Here is a 19740-nt window from a genome sequence, read left to right as displayed (position 1 = left end):
CCTCCCACTTTGTGTAAACTACAGAAATAAACACAAAACTACCCAGCCATTGTGTTTGTGGTGGTAAAGCAAGCATGATGTGATGGCATTGATGTGAAGCTAGTGCACATGGGACGGCCACATTGGTTGTTAAGACAATGAAATACTTCCCCACCGGCTAACAACCGCTACTCTGTGCCCTTTCCCCATCTGCCGTGAGTTCCTATTCCCAACAGCTAAAAGATACTGTCTGTCACAGCAGATCCTCAAGGGCCTTCCTCCAGAGGAGGTAGTCTTTTAGGTCAGTCACTGCTGGTGCCCCAACATCTTTTTCATGTTTGGAAGTGGTGGTGATCATGTAAATGCCATTAGGATATACTTAGCTACCTCTTTTAACATGTTAACCTACAAGAGAGAATATGATGATGTTTTATTTGTGCTGAAAGGTGATTTTATATGTATGTTAATAAATAAAGTTGCCTGGCAGTCAGAGCTAATAGCAAGCCATAGCAGAAGTCAGGTGGTAGTGGCGCACACCTTTAATCCTGATCATATGACAAGCAGATCTCTGTGTGTTCAAGGATAGAGCCAGCATGGAGACACACGCCTTTAATCTCAATACCAACCATAGAAGACCTGGAGGTCTGCATAGCCAGGCAGTGATGAGGAGATCATGTGGTTGGGTTTACAACCAATAAGACAGAACAGAAAGTCAATAAAAAGACAGACACATGGGAAGTAGGCCTCTGTCTGAGGGGAAGGACAGCAGCAGCAGTCAAGGGTAAGAAAGGGTTTTTAGTATCAGCTCTTAGCTACTGCTCTGACCTCTTGGGCTTTTAACTCTGCATTTGGTTCTGTGTTTCTTATTTAATAAGACTGTTACATCTACAAGAGAATTTGTGGTTTCTGTCAAATTCAATCTTAACTCGATAATAGATCACAGAGGCTGAAAGTAAAACCCAGACTGGCTAAAGTTCTGCCACACTTTGAGCTTTCTCTCTTCTGACTTGCATTTTCCCTGGATGGCAACGAGCCCTGGGTTTGGATGTGTTACTCTACCTCTGCCTCAGTCACGGCTTCTGTAAGCTGCTGGTGTGCACTTGAACTCGGGTGTGTCTGTAGTGCACCTAGTGCAGTGCCTGGCATGCAGAGCAGATACTCAAGCATGGTGACTACCACCTACTCTGTGCACCACCTACTCTGTGCACCACCTACTCTGTGCACCACCTACTCCGTGCACCACCTACTCTGTGCACCACCTACTCTGTGCACCACCTACTCTGTGCACCACCTACTCTGTGTTGCTGAGAAATATGTTAATAGTAATATGTTAATAGTAATGATAGTAATGACCTTGCTCATGAATTCATGCCTTAATTTACTTGTCCTTTCCTTGATGTTTGAAATTGCTTCCACAAATCTTTCTTTTTTTTTCTTTCCTTTTCCATCCCCCCCGCTCCCCTGCTCTTTGGCCCCATGGCATGAAGCTTTCTTCCTAATACTACTGATTTCTTCTGATTCTCTTGTATTCTCCTCCTCCATTGAGTCACTATTTTAATTTTGTTTTTGTTTTTGTTTTTTTGACAGTGTCTCACTCTGTAGTGCAGGCTGACCTGAAATTCTCAATCCTCCTGCCTCAACCTACTAAGTGCTAGGGTTACAGGTGTGTGCAACTATGCTTGGCTTTTTTTTTTTCTTTTTTTCTTTTTTTTCTAAACTCAGGTTAGCATCAGCCTTCTTATGTAGCTAAGAATGACCTTGAACTTCTCATTCTCTTCTACAATAGGCAAGATTTGTAGACGAATTTTTAAATAGTTTTATTAAATAAGAAACATAGAGCCAAATACAGAAGTACTATCCGAAGAGATCAGAGCAATAGCCACAACTAGCCTTAGCTTACCACCAGCAGTAGCGTCCTCCGAGAGAGACTTTCTAATGTCTGACTTGTGTTTTTATTGCTTTCCTGTTCTGCTTTCTCATTGGCTCTAAGCCCAGCACATGACTTCCTCATCACTGCCTGTCTATACAGACCTCCAGGTCTCTATGGTTGGTACTGGGATTAAAGGCTTGTGTTACCACGCTTGGCTGTGTCCTTGACCATGCAGAAACTCTGCCTGCCATGTGATCGGATTAAGGACGTGGACTACCACCACCTGACTTCTGTTTATAGCTATTTGACCTCTGATCTCCAGGCAACTTTATTTATTAACATACAAATAAAATATCACATTTCAGCACAAATAAAGTATCACCACAAAGATTTGTTCCACAGAGTCCAGTTGTTTTCTTTAAAAACAACTGCTCTTTTAGATTCAAGCTTGGTGTGCCCTCTGACTCTCCATGCTTTTCTAGAAACTACTTTTCTGTCCATGGATAGGATCCACCTATTGACAACTTCCATGTTCGTTATTCAGGATGGTTTTTCTTCTGGTCTTAGGATTCATATCTAAGTGCTTCCAAGACATGCCTGTACTCAGTGTCAGAGTGTAAGTCATCATCATTGTCCAAAGATAGTCTTTCTATATTGTTCATGATGTCCTTAGCACATCCCAGAACAGACTAGAAACTGTGTCCTCTTCATGTCCATACTCCCATAGCAAGATGTGAAAGGTCTTCAGTAATCCTATGTATTTGTTTCTCCAAAGCCTCCCACTTTCCATTTTAAACCTGATCCAACCACACTGAACTGCCTGCAATTCCATAATCCACATTTACTCTTGTGTTCAAGACCATTATTCAAGTTGTTCCTTTTATGTAGAATTCCTTTGCTCTCTATTCATCCAAATGACTACTATTAATCTTCAAGACTTAGCTCAGTGTTGCCTCCTCCAGGAAGTCTCTCCCCACACCTGTCCTTGGGTTAGGTAAGCCTGCTGGGAGATCCCGAAATTTGTTGCATTTCTGCATATCTCTGTCCTACGTGGGTGATCTATTATATAATCTGGAAGTCTTTGTCCCTGTGTTATATCTTCCTCTAAATCAGTGGCTCTCAGCCTTCCTAATGCTGTGACCCTTTAATACAGTTCCTCATGTTGTGGTGACCCCCCAACCATAACATTATTTTTGTTGCTACTTCATAACTATAATTTTGCTACTGTTATGACTCATAAATATCTGATATGCAGGAGCTCCAATATGATATACGACGCCTGTGAAAGGGTCCGTCAACCCCCAAGGGGGTTACAACCTGCAGGTTGAGAACTGCACCTCTAAACTGTGATTCACTGAGAGGAGGTATTCACAAAATACCTAAAATAGTCTGGTATGTGATATAATATGTGATTAATAAATGTTTGTGGGAGGGGAATCAAGGGACCTTCCGGCAACACCAACAACAGTAGAGTAATCAGCAAGAAGGAGGATGAGACTTGTAAGATTTATTGTGCATCTTGTGACAGAGGAAAAGGCACTGGAGTCGAAAGATGGCTGAGTCCATGTCCCTATGAAATCCTCACAATGCAGTGGCTGCAGAGGGACACTATGTTAACAGCCCACGCACAACTTCCTCTTGTACTCACGTTTGCAGAGCTCCAATTAGACTTTGACAAATTGCAGATCCAGAAGCAGTTCATATAGTAAACACCCAGAGACAGCGCCACTGTCTCTCAAAGCGGTGCAAACATGCTACAGAAGAGATTCTTCTGCTCAAATACAACAGTATTGTCGTGTGGGGCAGAGCTGGCCTTTCTCCCCATGACTCTCCCCCTTCCCACACAGTAAGGACAGAACGAGGATGAGCAGATGGATGTTATGAAGAGAGAAACATCAACTTGCAGTCACACAGAATTCTCACAGGCACGTCTAGACACTTGACATTGTAACACAACACTGTCGTCTCCAAAGTTCATGCACAACTGAAGTTCGAAGAATGAAATAAAATTCCGTAGTATTTTAAGTAAGTTTACAGTCTTGTGTTGGGTCCCAGTCAGAGCTATTCTTAGCCACATGCAGCCTGAGAGATGAACAGAGCTCAGAGATGGAAAGGACAGCTTCATCAGATCATGAATTGTGTGCCAAAGCTGAATGAACAGTTAGGGCAGCTGCTGAGAGGGAATTCACCCACATGATAGCTGGAGTGGCTATTTGCCCTAGTTGACGTGCTAGCTTAAAATTCTGTTTGTTTTCCCCAGCAAAGTAACTCTTTTCATTCTTTTCATTCAGAGAGCAAACTGAGAGTGAACTCCAGCAGTCAAGTCCAAGAGCTCTTCATCAGCTCCAGCACGCACATAGAATGTGCCATCTTGTCCCGATCTGCTGGGAACCCTCCGTTATCTGTCAGTTGGTACTTTTCTCCTACTCCTACAAATGCATCCTATCTGAAGATCCTAGAAATGGACCAAACCAATGTCGTAAAATATGGGGATGAATTTCAAACCCTTCAGAGCAAGCAAAAATTTCATTCTAAGAAAGTGTCCCAAGACTTGTTTCTGCTGAACATTCTGAGTGTGGAAGATAGTGACCAGGGCCACTACTACTGTGCCGTGGAGGAATGGTTCTGGTCTATGAATGGCACTTGGCAAAAGCTTGAGAGAAAGACTTCAGGACTCACAGAATTGAAACTCAGGCCCACAGGTAAACCTTAGAAGAGTATTGTCATATATTTTTCCATAGGATGGCCAGCTTTTCCCCAACAGCCTTTAGGGTGTGACTAGGAAGAGATTAAAAATATTATCTGCCCGGGTGGTGGCGGCACATGGTGGCAGAGGCAGACAGATCTCTGTGAGCTGGAGGCCAGCCTGGTCTACAGAACAAGTTCCAGGACAGCCAGGGCTGTTACAGAGAAACCCTGTCTCAAACAAACAAACAAACAACAACAACAAAAATCTGGACCATAGGAATAATAGCCACCTACAGATGCCCACGGGACCTGGTAGCCCACCAGAGGAGGGGAGATTGCTTAAGGTGAATTAGTATGAGGTTTTGAGCTCAAATGGGAACAAGATCCCTTTGCCTGGGTTGTTTGGCAGCTTGGCAGCCTGGTCTGCACAGCTGTCCAGGGAATCATATCTCCAGATCTCTATAATAACAAGCTGTGTCACCCCAGTGGGGCTCTGCTGTAATTTGGCAGAGAAAGAGTAATACAAAGCATATTTCTCCCACTGTGAACAGAAACTGTACAACTCTATGGGGATGTGTGGAGAAATTGCTTTTCAACATTTGGCTGCCTAAACATAAGGCAAATAGAAGTAGTTAACTGTTGGAATGGCTTACTGGGGGCGTCTTCTCCACCTCTGGAGATCTTTAAAAATGTGATGGAACTTCCATCCATTTGAGCTAGTCTACCAGTGCTGCTATCTGAATGCCGGCAAGTTTCACTAGATCTCTGAGTACTGGCCGGGTCACCTCTAACGGCAGATTAAAGTCAGGAGGGTGTCACAGCTAAGAAACTGGACAAGAGCCAACAGTGTGATGTAAATAACTCGATCTAATGTGATGCTTAAAGTACTATTTTCAAGATGACACTAAAAAAAAAAAAAAAAAACTAGGATGATAAGTGGACATATGCTAGAAAATGGGACTGCAGAGATGAATAAGACACATCTCTTGCCCTTGGGGAGCTCACAGTCTGTGAGAGAAGCAGAGGTAAAACATAGCTTAGGAAGATCTCCCTCTCTTCCCTCTGTCTCTCTCTCTCTCTGTCTCTCTCTCTGTCTCTCTCTCTGTCTCTCTGTCTCTCTCTGTCTCTGTCTCCCCTCCCCCCTCTCTCTCTGCCCCACCTCACTTCCTCTCCAGGCCCCTCCCCTTTCTCTGCTAAGCTTGAGTGTTCCTCTGGGAGTGATCCTGGGCTCTTGCTCTTCTGCTTGTCACTCTGCTGTTCTCAGAGCTTCCACGCCACTGCCCTGGCTTTAACTGTCACTGACAAGATGATTATGTTACATCTTTGGGTTTGGATGGCCTGAGCCTTAGGCTCTTAGATCCCACTGTTCACTTCTACATGGACGTTCCAGAGCCCCCCACTGCCATTGTGTTTATGTCTCCTTACATTCTGCATCTGTGTGATTGATAGCCCTACCCTCCACTTGCCCTAGCTGGACACTTGACTGCATGTGCCTGCACATTTCAAGGAGGCAACATCTCTTGGCTCAAGCCAGTGTTTCTCAGGTAGAAATCTGGCTTCAGTATTAGATCTTTTAGTGTATCATGAAATTCTCACAGTCTTCACTGTTAAGTAGATTGGATTGGAAGACACCTAGGAGGTTAGTATGGTGTGTTTTGGGTGTGTTTATAAGAATACTTTTGGTGTATTTATGAGAATATTGCCAGAGAGGATTAATTAAGAGGAGACCTGCCTAAATATGTGGGGTCTCAGCAAATAGGCTTGGGGTCCCAGACAGAATAAAAGGGAAGGAGAAGGAAGTCCACAGGTGCAGGCATGCTCTCTCTCTACAACCTTGCCATCTTGAGAGGAACTTTTGCCACACAGTCCAACACTTTGATATTCTGCCTTACCTCAGGCCCAAAGAGAAGGATCCAGCTGACTTTGGACTGAAATCTCTGAGGCCGTCAACAGACCAGACCTTTCTTCCTCTAAACTCTTTCTTTTAGATATTTGTTACAACAACATCATCAATAACAGCAACAACAACAAAACTAATATGGGAGATGGATGCCAGAGAGGTGGGGTCAAAGGCTGCGATCCAACCTGATGAAGTGGTTTTTAAGATTTGAAACTGGTTTGTAGGAGGAGTTTGGAAGGGGTTCAAGAAGCAGGCTAGAGCATCTCCAGAATACTTTGCGAAGAGTTTAATGGTGAATTCTGGTGAAAGAAAATGCTGGTAGGAATGTGGACAGAGAGACTGTGCTCATGAAACTTTCCATAGAAATGAAGACTCTATTGGGAAGTGGACTAAAGGCCATTCATGTTGAGTTCTGGCAAATATTCTGTTCGTTCTCTAAGACTTGAGTGAGGTTGAACTCAAAGGAACTGAAACAATTCCAAGACAATGCTGGCTGTGGCATGGTTACTGCTAGCTGCTTTTCACCAAGTTTACAGTACAATTGGGAGCAAAAACAGAGCAGAAAAATGTGAAAATCTTGGCATCTGCCCAATAAAGAGGCTCAAGTTGGGGCTCAAGGAAAGTGTGGCTGTTAGAAATTAGTGCCACATACTGCTCACTAGCACAAACGGAAAAGTCCCTTGGAGGCATCTCAGGGATTGGCCAGACACACCAACCAAAGACTCAAGGACTCAAATTCATTTCGGACATTTTCCTTTGAAAGCCGGGTGTGGTGGCATTCAAACTAGGAAGACTAAGGCAGGATGACAACTTCAAAGACATCCTTTCTTACATAGTGAGTTCCAGACTACTCTGAGCTACTGTGGGGTTTTTGTTGTTTTTGTTTTGTTTGTTTTTAATGACTTTCCCTTGAGATGAGAGCAGCATGGCTGGAGTATCCTCTCACACTGGGCTCCACAGGAAGTTGGTTCTGTGATATCCATGGCATCGACACTATGAGACCACTGAAGCCATAGTCTAAGGACTCCTAGTCATAGGTCAAGCTGGTTATGAATCTTATCAACCATCCACATGGTGCTAGTTTTATAGGCATGAAAAATATAGGAATTAGTGGATCATGGAGCCTGAAACCACCAGCCATATAATACATCTTTGCTTCCTCAACTTGTTTTGCTCAGGTGTTTTTGTCACAGTGATGGAAATCTGACTAAGACAACACAATGGCACTTCTCAACCAGAGAATGTTTGTAGTTGACCAAATTCTCTCAAAGTACTGAGGGTACCAAGCAAATCCTCTCTGTGAGCTCCATGTGACTGTGGGTTGACACTGTATACCTGGGCTAGGGAATGAATTAAGAAATAAGCTGCAAGGAGATATGGAGGCAGCCTGGTCATCACTGTAGCAGAGGATTTTCTCTCAGGTCAAAAGAAGAAAGAATTTCAAGAAGAAAATGAACCTCAGTGACAAAAGCCAAGGAGAAAACAAAGTCACTGATGGGGCCCCTTGAGCTTGGAACTGGACTGTGGTCAAGTACTATGATGGACTAGAAACCAGTTTGCAATCAAATAGGGAGTAACTTGAGGCAAGAATGCAGAGAATTTTATATAAATTAATACTTTGCTTGATTCCACATGAAGGACAAACTAATACTAGTTAGACTAAACATAGTCTAGGATCAGGAAAAAAAGAAGTTTAGAAACAACAAAACAATTTAATAGATGAATTTGTAGCAGAGTTGAAAATGTCATGCACGCTGCAATTTCCCACCTCGACTTCCAGTTGCTCTTTGTTATATTGGGTATGTCATCCCAAGTCCTCACCTGCTGGCTAGTGGGAGAAGGGCTGAGAAGGAAGGCCCAAAGCTGTTTAAGGCATACCAATCTAATAACTGAGGTGTTCCCCTGGGTGGTATTCTGTCACTTGTGTCAGTGTTCTGGGTCTCAGGGTGTCTGAACAAGAGAGACTATCTGGGTGTGGTGGGGAAGGTGATTTCATCAAAAGGTACTGGTGTAATTCATAACTCGAGAGAGTACTGAGAGTTGTGAACGGCACCTGTGGGAAATCAAAGAGGAAGTTCAAAGACAGCTGGAGCTGTCTTTTAGTAGGGTCTATCAGGCAAGAGGTCAGGCTAAAGGGGGGAAGTGGTTAGCTTGGTTTGTGGCAGAGAATGTTCTGGCAAATGTGAAAAAATGGGGAAGGATCAAAGGTAAACATCAACAATGAAGGTTCTGATGTCTGGAGAATACCAGCCAAGATCTCCTGGTGGAAATGATCAGGCTCAAAGGTGACCATGCCGAAAGTCTGCTCTTCCCTAACCATCCACCACGTTGCCTTCTAGGAAGTCAGGTCCACGTCTCAAAAGTGAGGTGGTTGGGGAACGCTACTGAGCATGGAGAGGTGGGCATCAGCTGCAGCCTGGATGACTCCGGCAGCATAGCCTCCCTGTACTCTGTGACATGGTACTGGAGCAGAGCAAACGCTGAGAGTCAGATGCTGGTGCACCTGCAGTATGATGGCGTGCTAGAGTATGGCCCGGAGGGACGCAGGAGGCTCCTGTACTGCTACCGTTCTTCTCCCACCGACTTCGTCCTGAAGCTGCGTCGGGTAGAGATGGAGGATGCTGGCATGTATTGGTGCAGGGTGGCAGAGTGGCAGCAACATGGCCAGCCAGCCAAGTGGATCAACCAAGCCTCAAATGAGTCACAGCGGATGATGCTCAAGGTGCTGCCCTCAGGTAACTTGAGGTCCACCAGCCACTGGCTCATGGGGTCACTGGCATATCCGGTTTCCCTCTGTGCTTCCGCCTAGCTTTGTTTCCCCCTTTTTCCAGACTGATGACAGTTTTTCAGATTTCTCAAAGAAGAGGACGTCTCTGCCTTTCTCCATAGTAACCCATTTCAACCCACAAGGTTACATGAGGTTTGGGCACAGACGCTTGACTAATGGGCACATCTGAACTGTCCTGACCTTCCCTTCCCAAGCAAAATGCCAGCAGCATAATGTGTGCCTCAGATAGCCAGAAAACATGAGCAGCCAGCATCCTTACATCTGATTTCGGGATGCTGTTTTGTGGTGGGAAAGAAAATGAGGCAGGATCAGATGGTGGTTGTAATGCTATCCCTACATTTTGACCCAACTGAACCAGAGTCAATTACATCCAACCACTCCTTTGATCAAGGGAAGAACAATTAACAGAACCAAAAACATTTTTCCTCAGAGAATCGGTGCTGGGATCTTGGTCTGTCTCTTCTCTCTCTCTCTCTCCATCTGTCTGTCTCTCTCCTTCTCTCCTCACCAGACTGTCAGGTCTTTGATAATGTTACCTGTCAAACACACTCAACTTGCAGAGAATGATCACTGTGGCTCATAGCTTTAGAGACTCTGGTTCCTGATAATTTGGCCTTGGAACTCTGAGTCTGTGGCCACACATCATGGCAGGAGTGTGTGACTGAGCAAACCCACTCACCTCTAGCTAGGAGGTGAGAGAGAGAAAGAGGAAGGGCTGGTGTCATGTCCTTTCAATGGCGTGCCTTTGATGACATGAAGGTCTCCCACCAGAACCTTCTCCTAAAGGCACTACCACCTCCTAACAGAACCACACTGAGGAGCAAGCCTTTCCCACATGGGCCTTTTAGGGGATGGGACGGTCATTTAAGATCCAATGTTAGCAATGCTCATTTGGTGTCCCTTTTCCATTGTATTATTGTGTCTTGGAATACATCAAAGAAGGAAGGATGCCATTTAGAGATACCTTATAGTTTCCAACAAAGAAAAGAGGCACTCAAAGGCTTTTGACCGAAAGGCGACAGTTCTCTGTGTAGGAAAGTCATCCTCAGCCAGTATCTCAGCCTAGTGTAGTATCAGACAAGTGCTGGCTATCCAGTAGACATGTATCTATTAGACATGTGTTAATAACAACAGTGCTGTCTTCCAGCTGCCTACAGTATCTGCCAGTTCATTATCTTAGCTACCTCTTTCCAGGAGACTCAAAACAGGTGAAAGGTGAACTACAGGCTGAACTCTTATTGGAAAAGGATCACTAGAGAAATTAAAGCAGAGTCTTGGTACTCCACAACAGAAAAGATAAATGGGATCTATTATAAAGTGGACATTCCTAGGAGACCAGCTAGCTTTAGCAACAATCCCTAGAAGAGAAGAGGTACATATGGCAATTCTCACAGGCAAAGAGAGCCTCACTGCATTGCAGTGAGGCTCCATCTAACTTGTTACCTAGGTTCCACCATCCTCCCCCCTGTCCATTCTTGAGGGCTCCACCATTCTCTCCTCCATCTATTATTCTGGGCTTCATCATCTCCCCCCATGTCCATTCTTTAGCAGTTCTTTTTTTCTTCAAAATGTCCAGGCAGAACAGTTTTTTAGCAGTTTTTCATTCCAACAATTATAGGATATCCCACATATCTGGGCATACCCCAAAAATGATTTCCCCTGGAATTCACAGGTCCCATAGAATCAGCAGTTTTTACAGTAGAATAAATAGATAACAACCATAAAAAGGACTGATTCCATGACTAGCAAGCATATCTCCTCTGAGACAGGTGAGAGGCTGCACAGCATATTTATGTGAGATCATGTAGAACATCTCATTGATCATGTAAAAGATGAACTCTGGAAGGAGATACTAAAAAACAGAGTCATTTTTGTCTCCTCTGAAAAAGCTCACAGGCCTGTGCCATGACCAACAGTGTTTTCATTTTGGCAGACATCGTGTTCCCAAGGAAATCCTGTGACAGAGAAACTGGCCTGCTCTGCCTTTCTGCTCCTGGCTAGGGCGCAAGGAGACAATCTGGGGTAATAAGAAGTCCTTAGAGGTTGGAGTCAGATAGCCCTTAACTCAGACCGCAGTCCTAACCACTTACTAGTCATACTGCCAGACTATCGATGTGGGTGATGTTTGGCTTGCTCATAAAATGAAAATCACAATACAAATATGTTCTTAAAAACCTAGACACTGAGCCAGGCGGTTTTGGCACATGCCTTTAATCCCAGGCAGAAGCAGGCAGATCTCTGTGAGTTCAAGGCCAGCCTGGTCTACAGAGCAAGTTCTATGATAGTTAGGGCTGTTACACAAAGAAGCCCTGTCTCAAAAGACAAAAAAATCATATGAGATCTGAGCACACAAAACCGTTAACGGCAGTGACCATTACCACAGAATGGGGAAAGTTGAATCCACTGTGATAAGTGTCATCAGAGGAGGATAGTCCCAGAATGCTGAGGGAGCAACTGAGCCAGAGTGAGGGGTCAAGTAGAGATGGGAAGGTTCTCTAGAACATGGATGCATGAGAAGAGAGAAAACCATTTTAGGAAAATGGAAAGGTATACAATATAGCAAAAAGACATAAAACTTCACGTCAGAGCCAGGGAACCTTGGTGGTTAGGAAGGGCTGAAACTCAGGGCCCATGAGGGCACAGAGCTCAGATGTGCTTAGTGTATGAAGTGAGGGGGGCACTTCATCGTGACAGTCACAAAGTGCTACTGAATAAGTTCAAGTGCAGCAGGGACACCCTTGGAAAGTTCCCATGGGGGCAGCGGTGAAGCCGGAGTGGTGGGAAGCAGACAGAGCAGGAAGAGCTACAGTAAATTGTAGCCAAGGTGAGGCAAGATGGAGGTCCGAGCTCAGGCAGCGCTCATGAGAAAGGGGAAGAACAAGCGATAGGTAACAGGAGGTCGAGTAGCTGGACATCTGTGGCCAGTGAGTGAGCAGCAAAGGCAAATTTGTATTGGGGCTTAAGTGGATCATGAGGCCATTTACCAAGCAACCAAACCAAGGCTGAGCAGGGAGATGGGTCCAATCTGGACAAGCTGAGCTGGAACTCAACCCAAAGAGAGTTTGCAAGAGGTGTCTATTTGGGAGACAGTGGGAATTCTAAATGTGAACTGCACCCGACTTGCATACTAGATGCTATCAATGTGTGGCCAGTAAGGATGCTCAAGGAAGACACTTGAGGTGTCCATACATCTGTGGTGGAAAATCAGAATAGCACATCAGGAGGCAAGGGAAACCCAAGAGACTGAACAATACAAAAAGGCTGTTTAAGATAAGACTGGAGGGCTGAAGAGATGCCTCAGTGCTATGAGAACTTGAATTCAGGTCCTAGTACCTACACAACAAGCCAGGCATGATCTCATATGCACTTGTGACCCTGAAACTGTTGGAGGCAGACAGGAGGCTCTCTGGCATTTGCTGGCTGCCAGTCTAGGCAAGAAAGAAACATGAGCTATGGGTACAAGAGAGACCCTGCCTCGAAGGGACAAAGCAGAGAATGAGAGAGGAGGACACACACACACACACACACACACACACACACACACACACACACACACACAAACCCCAAATGGGAACATCTCCACTACACTTAACATGGTAGAGACAGAAAAGCAGTAAGAACCTCAGGCTGAGGTAGCTGAAGAGTGAGGAAGCAGACATGCCAGACACAGGTTTCTTCCTCAGAGCTGTAAAGGACAAGAGAAAAGACCGTAAGATATGGCAGGAAGCGTCAAACAATGAATTTTAGTTATGTGCTCTGTTTGGAGTTCAAGTTAGTAGGATCCGGAGCATGTTTACAGTACAGAGGGGAAGGAGCATTGAGAAGGAAGATGGAGTTGGTTTGGCAGCCCAGCATCTGGCTCTGGAGGCAACCCTTAAGACAGTATACCTCATGTCATCCTTCCCTGGTCCACATCCACTGAACCTTCATGTTTCTCTGACTTCCCCTCAGTCATCACGCTGCAGCTACCTGTACCACACACAATGCCACTAGTGGCCATGGACTCTGAGAATACACCGACATCATATATCTCCTCTCAGCTCTGGACTGACCCAAGAGAGGCTCAGATATTTATCAGCCCATAACTGTAGTCCTGCTGACTGCCAACTCTGCATGTTGGTGGAAACCAAATCAAATACAATTCACTGCTGCTCTTCACTTCTCTACTTCCTTTATTTGACCACACCAGATTGGGTTAGTTTTAGGACTACAGAAAGGAGCCATGGATCACATGGCTTGAGTGGAGGCCTTTCAGGCATATCCTGGACCTTGCACCACCACCCCCCATTGCCTCTTTACAGTGACTTAGCAGGGTAGGGGCTATATACAGGAATAAGTCTTTTTTACCTCCCCTTCAGTTCCTAAATACAAATGCATTATTCTTTTGTTTGTTTGCTTTTTGAGATAAGGTTTCATAGAGCCAAGGCTGTCCTCACACATGCTATATAGCTAAGGATAACCTTATAGTTCTGACCCCCCTGCCTCTACCTCCTCAGTGCTAGGGTTTCATATCTGTCCATTACACCAGATTTATATGGCACTGGGGAATGGACCCAGGGCTTTGTGCATGCCAGGCAAGCACACTGCCAGCAGAGCCACATACCTAGTCCCTAAATGTCATAATCTGAAAAATTGTCTGTGATGCAGTGATGGGCCAGACAGTCCATAAGGCGTTGGGGCAGGGAGTGGATGGATTATTTGTGGCAGCATAATATTCATTACTATTCACTAGCTTTTATTTAGATGAGTATTTTTGTTTTAGAGAGTGGATTCTTAAAGGAGACATGCATTCCTACCACACTGAAGTTTCCAGAGAGGCTGTTTGTTTACTTTCTAGTGTACACTCAACAAGGCACTCGGCTCACACTTGATGAAAGAGTGAGCAAGCACCCCTCCCATGAGGTTAAAACAGGAAGCTGTCAGGGGCCACTTGTTGTGGGAGCTACTTGCTGCAGAGATCCAACCCCCACTTGGGGGCCAGCTCTCTTAAATGACTCCCATGGCCCACATTCTGGATAGAGGCGGGAAGGTTCAAAGAACCTTTATCCTCTCTCTCATAAGTCAGCACTTACGAGATAGTGTCCAGAAGAAAAGCTATTCATGGTGTGCATGGCTGTGGGCAGAAGGAAGCAAGTTATAAATGGCTGCTCAAGATGAAGTGTGCTCATTCTGTTTTTGGCTCTCTTCTGCAGGCCTTGTACTTTGAGTATGGGGCACTTACTTGGATTGACTCAAAGTGCCAAACTGTAATGGTTTTGAGTGTCACCCATTCTCAATCAGATATGGGTGAGAGGCAGATGGTGGGAAATGGTGACTGCCGGTTCCAGAGCAAACAGTGCCTTCCCCTGAGAGGCAACGTAGAGGCACGGGAGCTGACAGGTGCTTGCTGTTGGCCAACTCAGAGCGGTGCAGAGGGCACTGTGCTGCCCTGTGGTGCCAGATTGCTCTAAATGGAGAAACCTCCTCCCCATGAAGACTTCCTTCATACTAAAGGCTAGAGTCTCAGAGGCAGAAGAGCCCAGTGCCAGATTTCTTCCTACTCCCTGCGTGCCCACCCCATCTCACCATCACCATACAGTCTTTCCAGTAGCTGTCAGAACTGCCATGGACTCACCTCCCGATTCCCTACCACCCCTGACTAGAAAGAAAGCCAATGTATCACTTACTTTTCTATCACGGTGAGGAAACACGATGACCAAGGTAACTTACAGAAGAAAGAGTTTGTTTGGGCTTACGATTCCAGAGGAGCAGTGGCCATGATGGCAGCAGGGAGCAGGTATGGCCGCAAGAGCAGACACGGGGCTGGCTCCTCTTGATCTGCAAGCACAAAGCAGGGAGAGCGAACCAGAAGCAGTGTGGATCTTCAGACTCCTGAAGTCCGCCACAGTGACATACTTCCTCCAGCAAGGCCCACACTTCCTCAACATCCCCAAACAGCACCCATAACTGGGAACCAAGTCTTCAGATGCCTGAGATGGATGGGATAGCTCACTCACCCGGCGTCCCTGAAGGAATCATTCAACCTTCCAGTGAAGGGTAAGATTGAGCCCATGAAAGAAGGCGAGAAGCCTGTTGTATTATGTTCAGCTTCCCATCTCTGGGACAGAAGACCTGAGATAACCTCTAGGGAGGAGAGTCCTATTTTGTCTCATAGTTTTGGAGTTTTCAGGCCACAGTTGGTTGGCTCATGGCTTTGGGCCAGCAGCAAGGTGGGTAAGAGGGTGTGACCCTTCAAGACGCTTCTCCCCTCTCAGCATCCTGGAAACAAGGAGGAAAACAATGGTAGGAGAAGAAGAAATCAGAATTCCACTGTTCCCTTTAAGGCTGTGCTCCCAGTGACCCATGGCTTCCCACTAGGCCCCACCTCTTACAGATCCCATCACTTTCGAGGAGCACCAAGCCGAGGCCAAACCTTCACTACCCAGCCCGTTAGAGGACATTCCAGACACAAACCACAGAGCTGAGGTCTCTATGAGGAGTCAGCAGGCTTGGCAGAAGGTTGTCTAGGCATTTCTCAGCGTCCCCAGGAATATTCTAGCTAATGTCTGTTGCTTGCCCACTCAACAAATGGTCTTGGTTTCATGGTAGATGTTCTATTACATGTTATCTCATTGAAAGGCAGCAAATTATTATTACTTTCCCTGTTTAGCCGATAAGGAAACAAAGGATTGGAGGAGATGAAAAACTTACCCATTCTTCATAAGAGTGGGTTAAAGATTGGAATCAAGCTCTCTCTGAGATACAGCTGGTACTCATTCACTCCTCTGCACAGATGCTCAAGGCCAGTGTTTTAACCTGGCCTGCCTGGCTCCACCCTCTGTCAGCGAAAGTTCTTGGGTCTGGGGTCAAGAGAGACACTAAGGCAGATTGTCCTTTTGGGTTATTAATGCCATGGACAGACAGCAGCATGGTAGGGGCCCTGATGAGAGTTCAAGTTCACAGGCAGTGTAGGAGGTCTCGTCCTAGTGCTCTCAGGAAAGGGAAGGTTTCCCATCCTGAGCTTGCAGCCAGGCTCTCTCTGATTCACCTGCTGCAGAGTGGGTAGGGTGGGAGGAGAGGAACTCCAGAGAAGAGATGTGGAGCTCTGAGGATGTGGGGAAAGTGAGAAGGAAGGGCCCATCTAGTTGAAGTGTACCCATTATATGGGTGGAGGGATGTGTCAACATTGGCACCCTCTTGATACCCCAGGGAGTCCAACCCTGGGGTTTATAAGCTTCCTTGGGGAAGTGAAAATCATGGCTGTCTGTCATTCTCCAGGAGTCTGGACACCTGAAGAGACTGTTTACAGTCTCATAGATGGGCTCTCTGTAGGGGGCTTGCCATTTTCTTACCGTGGCTGTTGCTATAAAAAAGAAGTTTCTGTAGGTAGGTATGGCTCAGCAATCTGGTCTGTGCTAACACAGCATTGCTGTCTCTGCCTCCTTTGACCATGCTTGCAAGTGTCATCCGATGAGCCCTGGGAGACTAACTATGGTTTGGCTGGGTCATTTGGGGAAAGAATGCACACAGAGGATAGAAAGTTAGAAGTTAAACCAGGCATGGTGACACACTCCCATAATCCCAGCCTTTGGGAAGCTGGAGCAAGAGGATCAGGAGTTCTCGAGATATAGTGAGACTCTGTCTCAGAACAAGACAAACAAACAAATAAAATGAAAGCAAAGAAAAAAATTGAAATCTCTCTTCCATTTCAAGAAGAAAAATCAGATGCAAAGATGAAGACTACAAATGAGAACAGGGAAAAATCCAGGCCATCAACTTCTGCAGCTTCGTGCCAACCCCATTTAGAACGGAGAGCCTAATGTTCACCATGGACCGTCACTCTGCATTGCACAGTGGTGGCCACCCTGGTTCTTGCGTGGGGAATACACTCAGCAATTGATTCCTTTATCAGGATCCCGTGAGGCCACCTAGGAGAAGTACTTCACAAGATACAAAGACACAGGCCGGACTCTCAAGGAGCTCACAGTGCCAGCCTGGAGCAGATGTCTGGGTTCTCTTGTGATTTCCGTCAAACAGGCAGTCTTTGGTGTGTAAAGTGCATCAGTGAGGTCCCAAAGGGACTTCTTTTTCTGCAGCAAGAGGTTGATCAGAATGACCTATTAAACCTGTTTTTATCTCCGAGGATCTATAATCTCATAAATTCTATAGCTTAACCTTTGAAGAAGAGAGGGCTCATGTCATCATGATTTCCCAAGCAAAGCATGCCTGCTTGTCAGCATCGGATAGTTCAGAACAGGCCCGTTTTCAAATATATCATAAATGTAGTTGGAAGACCACAGCAAGTGATCAGTAGCACTTTACACATGTGGCTTGCTGCTGAATGCCTGTAACCTGGGCCTTTGGTCATTAGCTCAGGGTGCCATTTCCCAGGCATTGTGAGTCCACTCTGCTCTGCTTCCTTGGGAAGTGGCCAGGAGCCCCATTGCCCGACATGTTTGTCTGATGATGGTACCTTGCAGCAGACTGCAGATGCCTGAGGATCACATGCTTTGGCATGCCTCTGTAGTGTGCCTTCGGCAGCAGTCAGTTTGGCATAGCTCAGATCAGCAGAAGCTCTTGAGCATATGACTAGGCACTGTGGGTAATGCATGGATCCCAGGACACTATCAGATATTCTCGATCAAGGTAAGGAAAAGGGCCTAAACAAAGGACTTCATGACCAGGGAGTGAGAACTGGACCATGTGGAAAGTCTGGAAGAAGTGAGATCCAGACAGGGGCTATACCAGAGGCATAGGAGTGACCGTTGAGCTTTTTTTTTGGGGGGGGGGTGAGGAGCCAGGGGCTGGGTGACCCGTGTGAGTGACATGGGTCAGGGGGAGAAGCACGTTCCTCCATAGGTTCAGCTGATGCTGAGGGTGGTGCAGTGTATTGTGAGTCTCAGATGCAGCAGTGGGAATAGCTCAGTTAAAAATTCAGGGCCAGCTCCACAGCTGAGAACGAGGGCTGAATTATACATGTCTTTTCTGAGGGAAGGAGATTAAAGGAAAGGTTTTCTTTTTTGTTTTGCTTTTCTTTTTGGCTGGTGGTTCTAAGTAGGTCATTGGCAGTTCTATAGCTGCAACGGATGGGCAGGGAGAGATGTGTGTTGAGAATGTCCTAGGCCTCTTCTCCCGGTGCTCTGCCTTGCACTCTCACTGGGTGAAGATCCTGTGCTAATCTACCCTGCTATCTACATCTTATCTACATGGACTTGCCTCTGATAACGTATAAGCAAGGGTGAGTGACTAATCAGCCCAGATAATTTGGACACTGAGTCTCTTCTGTGTTTCTCTTTTGTTGCAGAATCCACGTTCTCGTCCAGGATCTGCTCCTCCGAACCCTTACTCCACTTGCTCATCGCTTGTCCCCTCATCATGCTGCTGCTGCTGCTCATTTCCCTCTTCTGCTTATACTGGAAGGCCAGGAAGTTGTCACAGCTGAGTCTCAGTGCCCAGAAAGAAAAGGCTCTCTGGGTAGACATGAAGACTGGACCAGTTAGGCACGAAGATGAAGGCTACTGAATCCTAAGGCATGCCTATGCTGATGGAGGGAGTGTGATGGGATTGGACTGGACTGATGGGGTGAATGAACTCTGCTTCAGACCTTGGCCAAGTAGAGACCAGAAGGGACGTGCCGTGGGCATATGTTGTTCACCAGGTCCTGTTGAGTGTTTCTTTGTGGATCATCCCTCTTACTCTTTGAGTCCTCCAGAAGTAGATAGCGATATTGCCCCAGCTTACATAGACCTCACCTCCTCCAGGTCCAGCCCTCGTCTGGAAAGCAAGGAGCATCAGCCGATGAGCCTTTGTTCCTCTCTCATCCCTCTCCAACATCACCTATTCCCTGGGAAACATCAACTTGGCCCAGTCACAAGAGAAATCATTTCCTCTAGATAAGAGACACAGGAGAAATCTGACATCAGCAAAGCAAGAGGAATTGAGAGCATGGACTCAGGTGCCCAGAATCTGACTCCCCAGTTAGTAAACTACTCCTTTCTAGGCAGGGCCCCATTTCCCCCAATCCCTTTACAAATGTCTGCCAAAAGTGTAAGAGTAGATATCTGATCAATATTGATTCTTTGACAAAAGGGTAGCATGCTGTGGCCTTTTTGACATGTTTCTTTGGCTTTGTGCGTTATGATTTGGAGGTGGTTTTTTTTTTTCTATTTTTATTTTGTTGAGAAAGGGTCCTGGGATACAACCTAGGCTAGCCTTGAACTTGAACTCACTGTATAGCTGTGCACTGTATAGTCTGGGCTGCCCTCCAACTTGCACCGGTCTTCTTCCTACCAAGGCCGGCCTCCGAATACTGGGATTAGAAAGAGGAATTGGCACCAGGTGGTGGTGGTGGTGGAGGCGGTGGTGGTGGTGGAGGTGGTGGTGGTGGCGCACGCCTTTAATCCCAGCACTCAGGAGGTAGAAATAGGTGGATCTCTGAGTTTGAGGCCAGCCTGGTCTACATAGTGAGTTCCAGGACAGCCAGAGCTACACAGAGAAACCCTGTCTCGGGGTGGTGGTGGTGGGGGGGGGTGAAGC

At 46.1% G+C, this 19740-nt stretch overlaps 1 protein-coding gene across 1 annotated transcript in view; it reads left to right on the top strand.

The window, feature by feature from the left end:
* Cd101 (CD101 molecule) overlaps window positions 1-19383 on the top strand; it is a 29480-nt gene extending 10097 nt beyond the window's left edge. Inside the window, exons 7-9 of the mRNA XM_036191369.1 lie at window positions 4141-4551; window positions 8777-9172; window positions 18509-19383. Of these exons, the coding sequence (XP_036047262.1) occupies window positions 4141-4551; window positions 8777-9172; window positions 18509-18726 (1025 nt within the window). The 3' untranslated portion in view covers window positions 18727-19383. The remainder of the gene's footprint in view (window positions 1-4140; window positions 4552-8776; window positions 9173-18508) is intronic.
* Window positions 19384-19740: the final 357 nt, after the last annotated feature.

Source organism: Onychomys torridus, chromosome 6 (assembly GCF_903995425.1).
Source record: "Onychomys torridus chromosome 6, mOncTor1.1, whole genome shotgun sequence".
In the NCBI taxonomy this organism is placed as follows: domain Eukaryota; kingdom Metazoa; phylum Chordata; class Mammalia; order Rodentia; family Cricetidae; genus Onychomys; species Onychomys torridus.
This window is presented reverse-complemented; position numbering and strand designations above follow the sequence as displayed.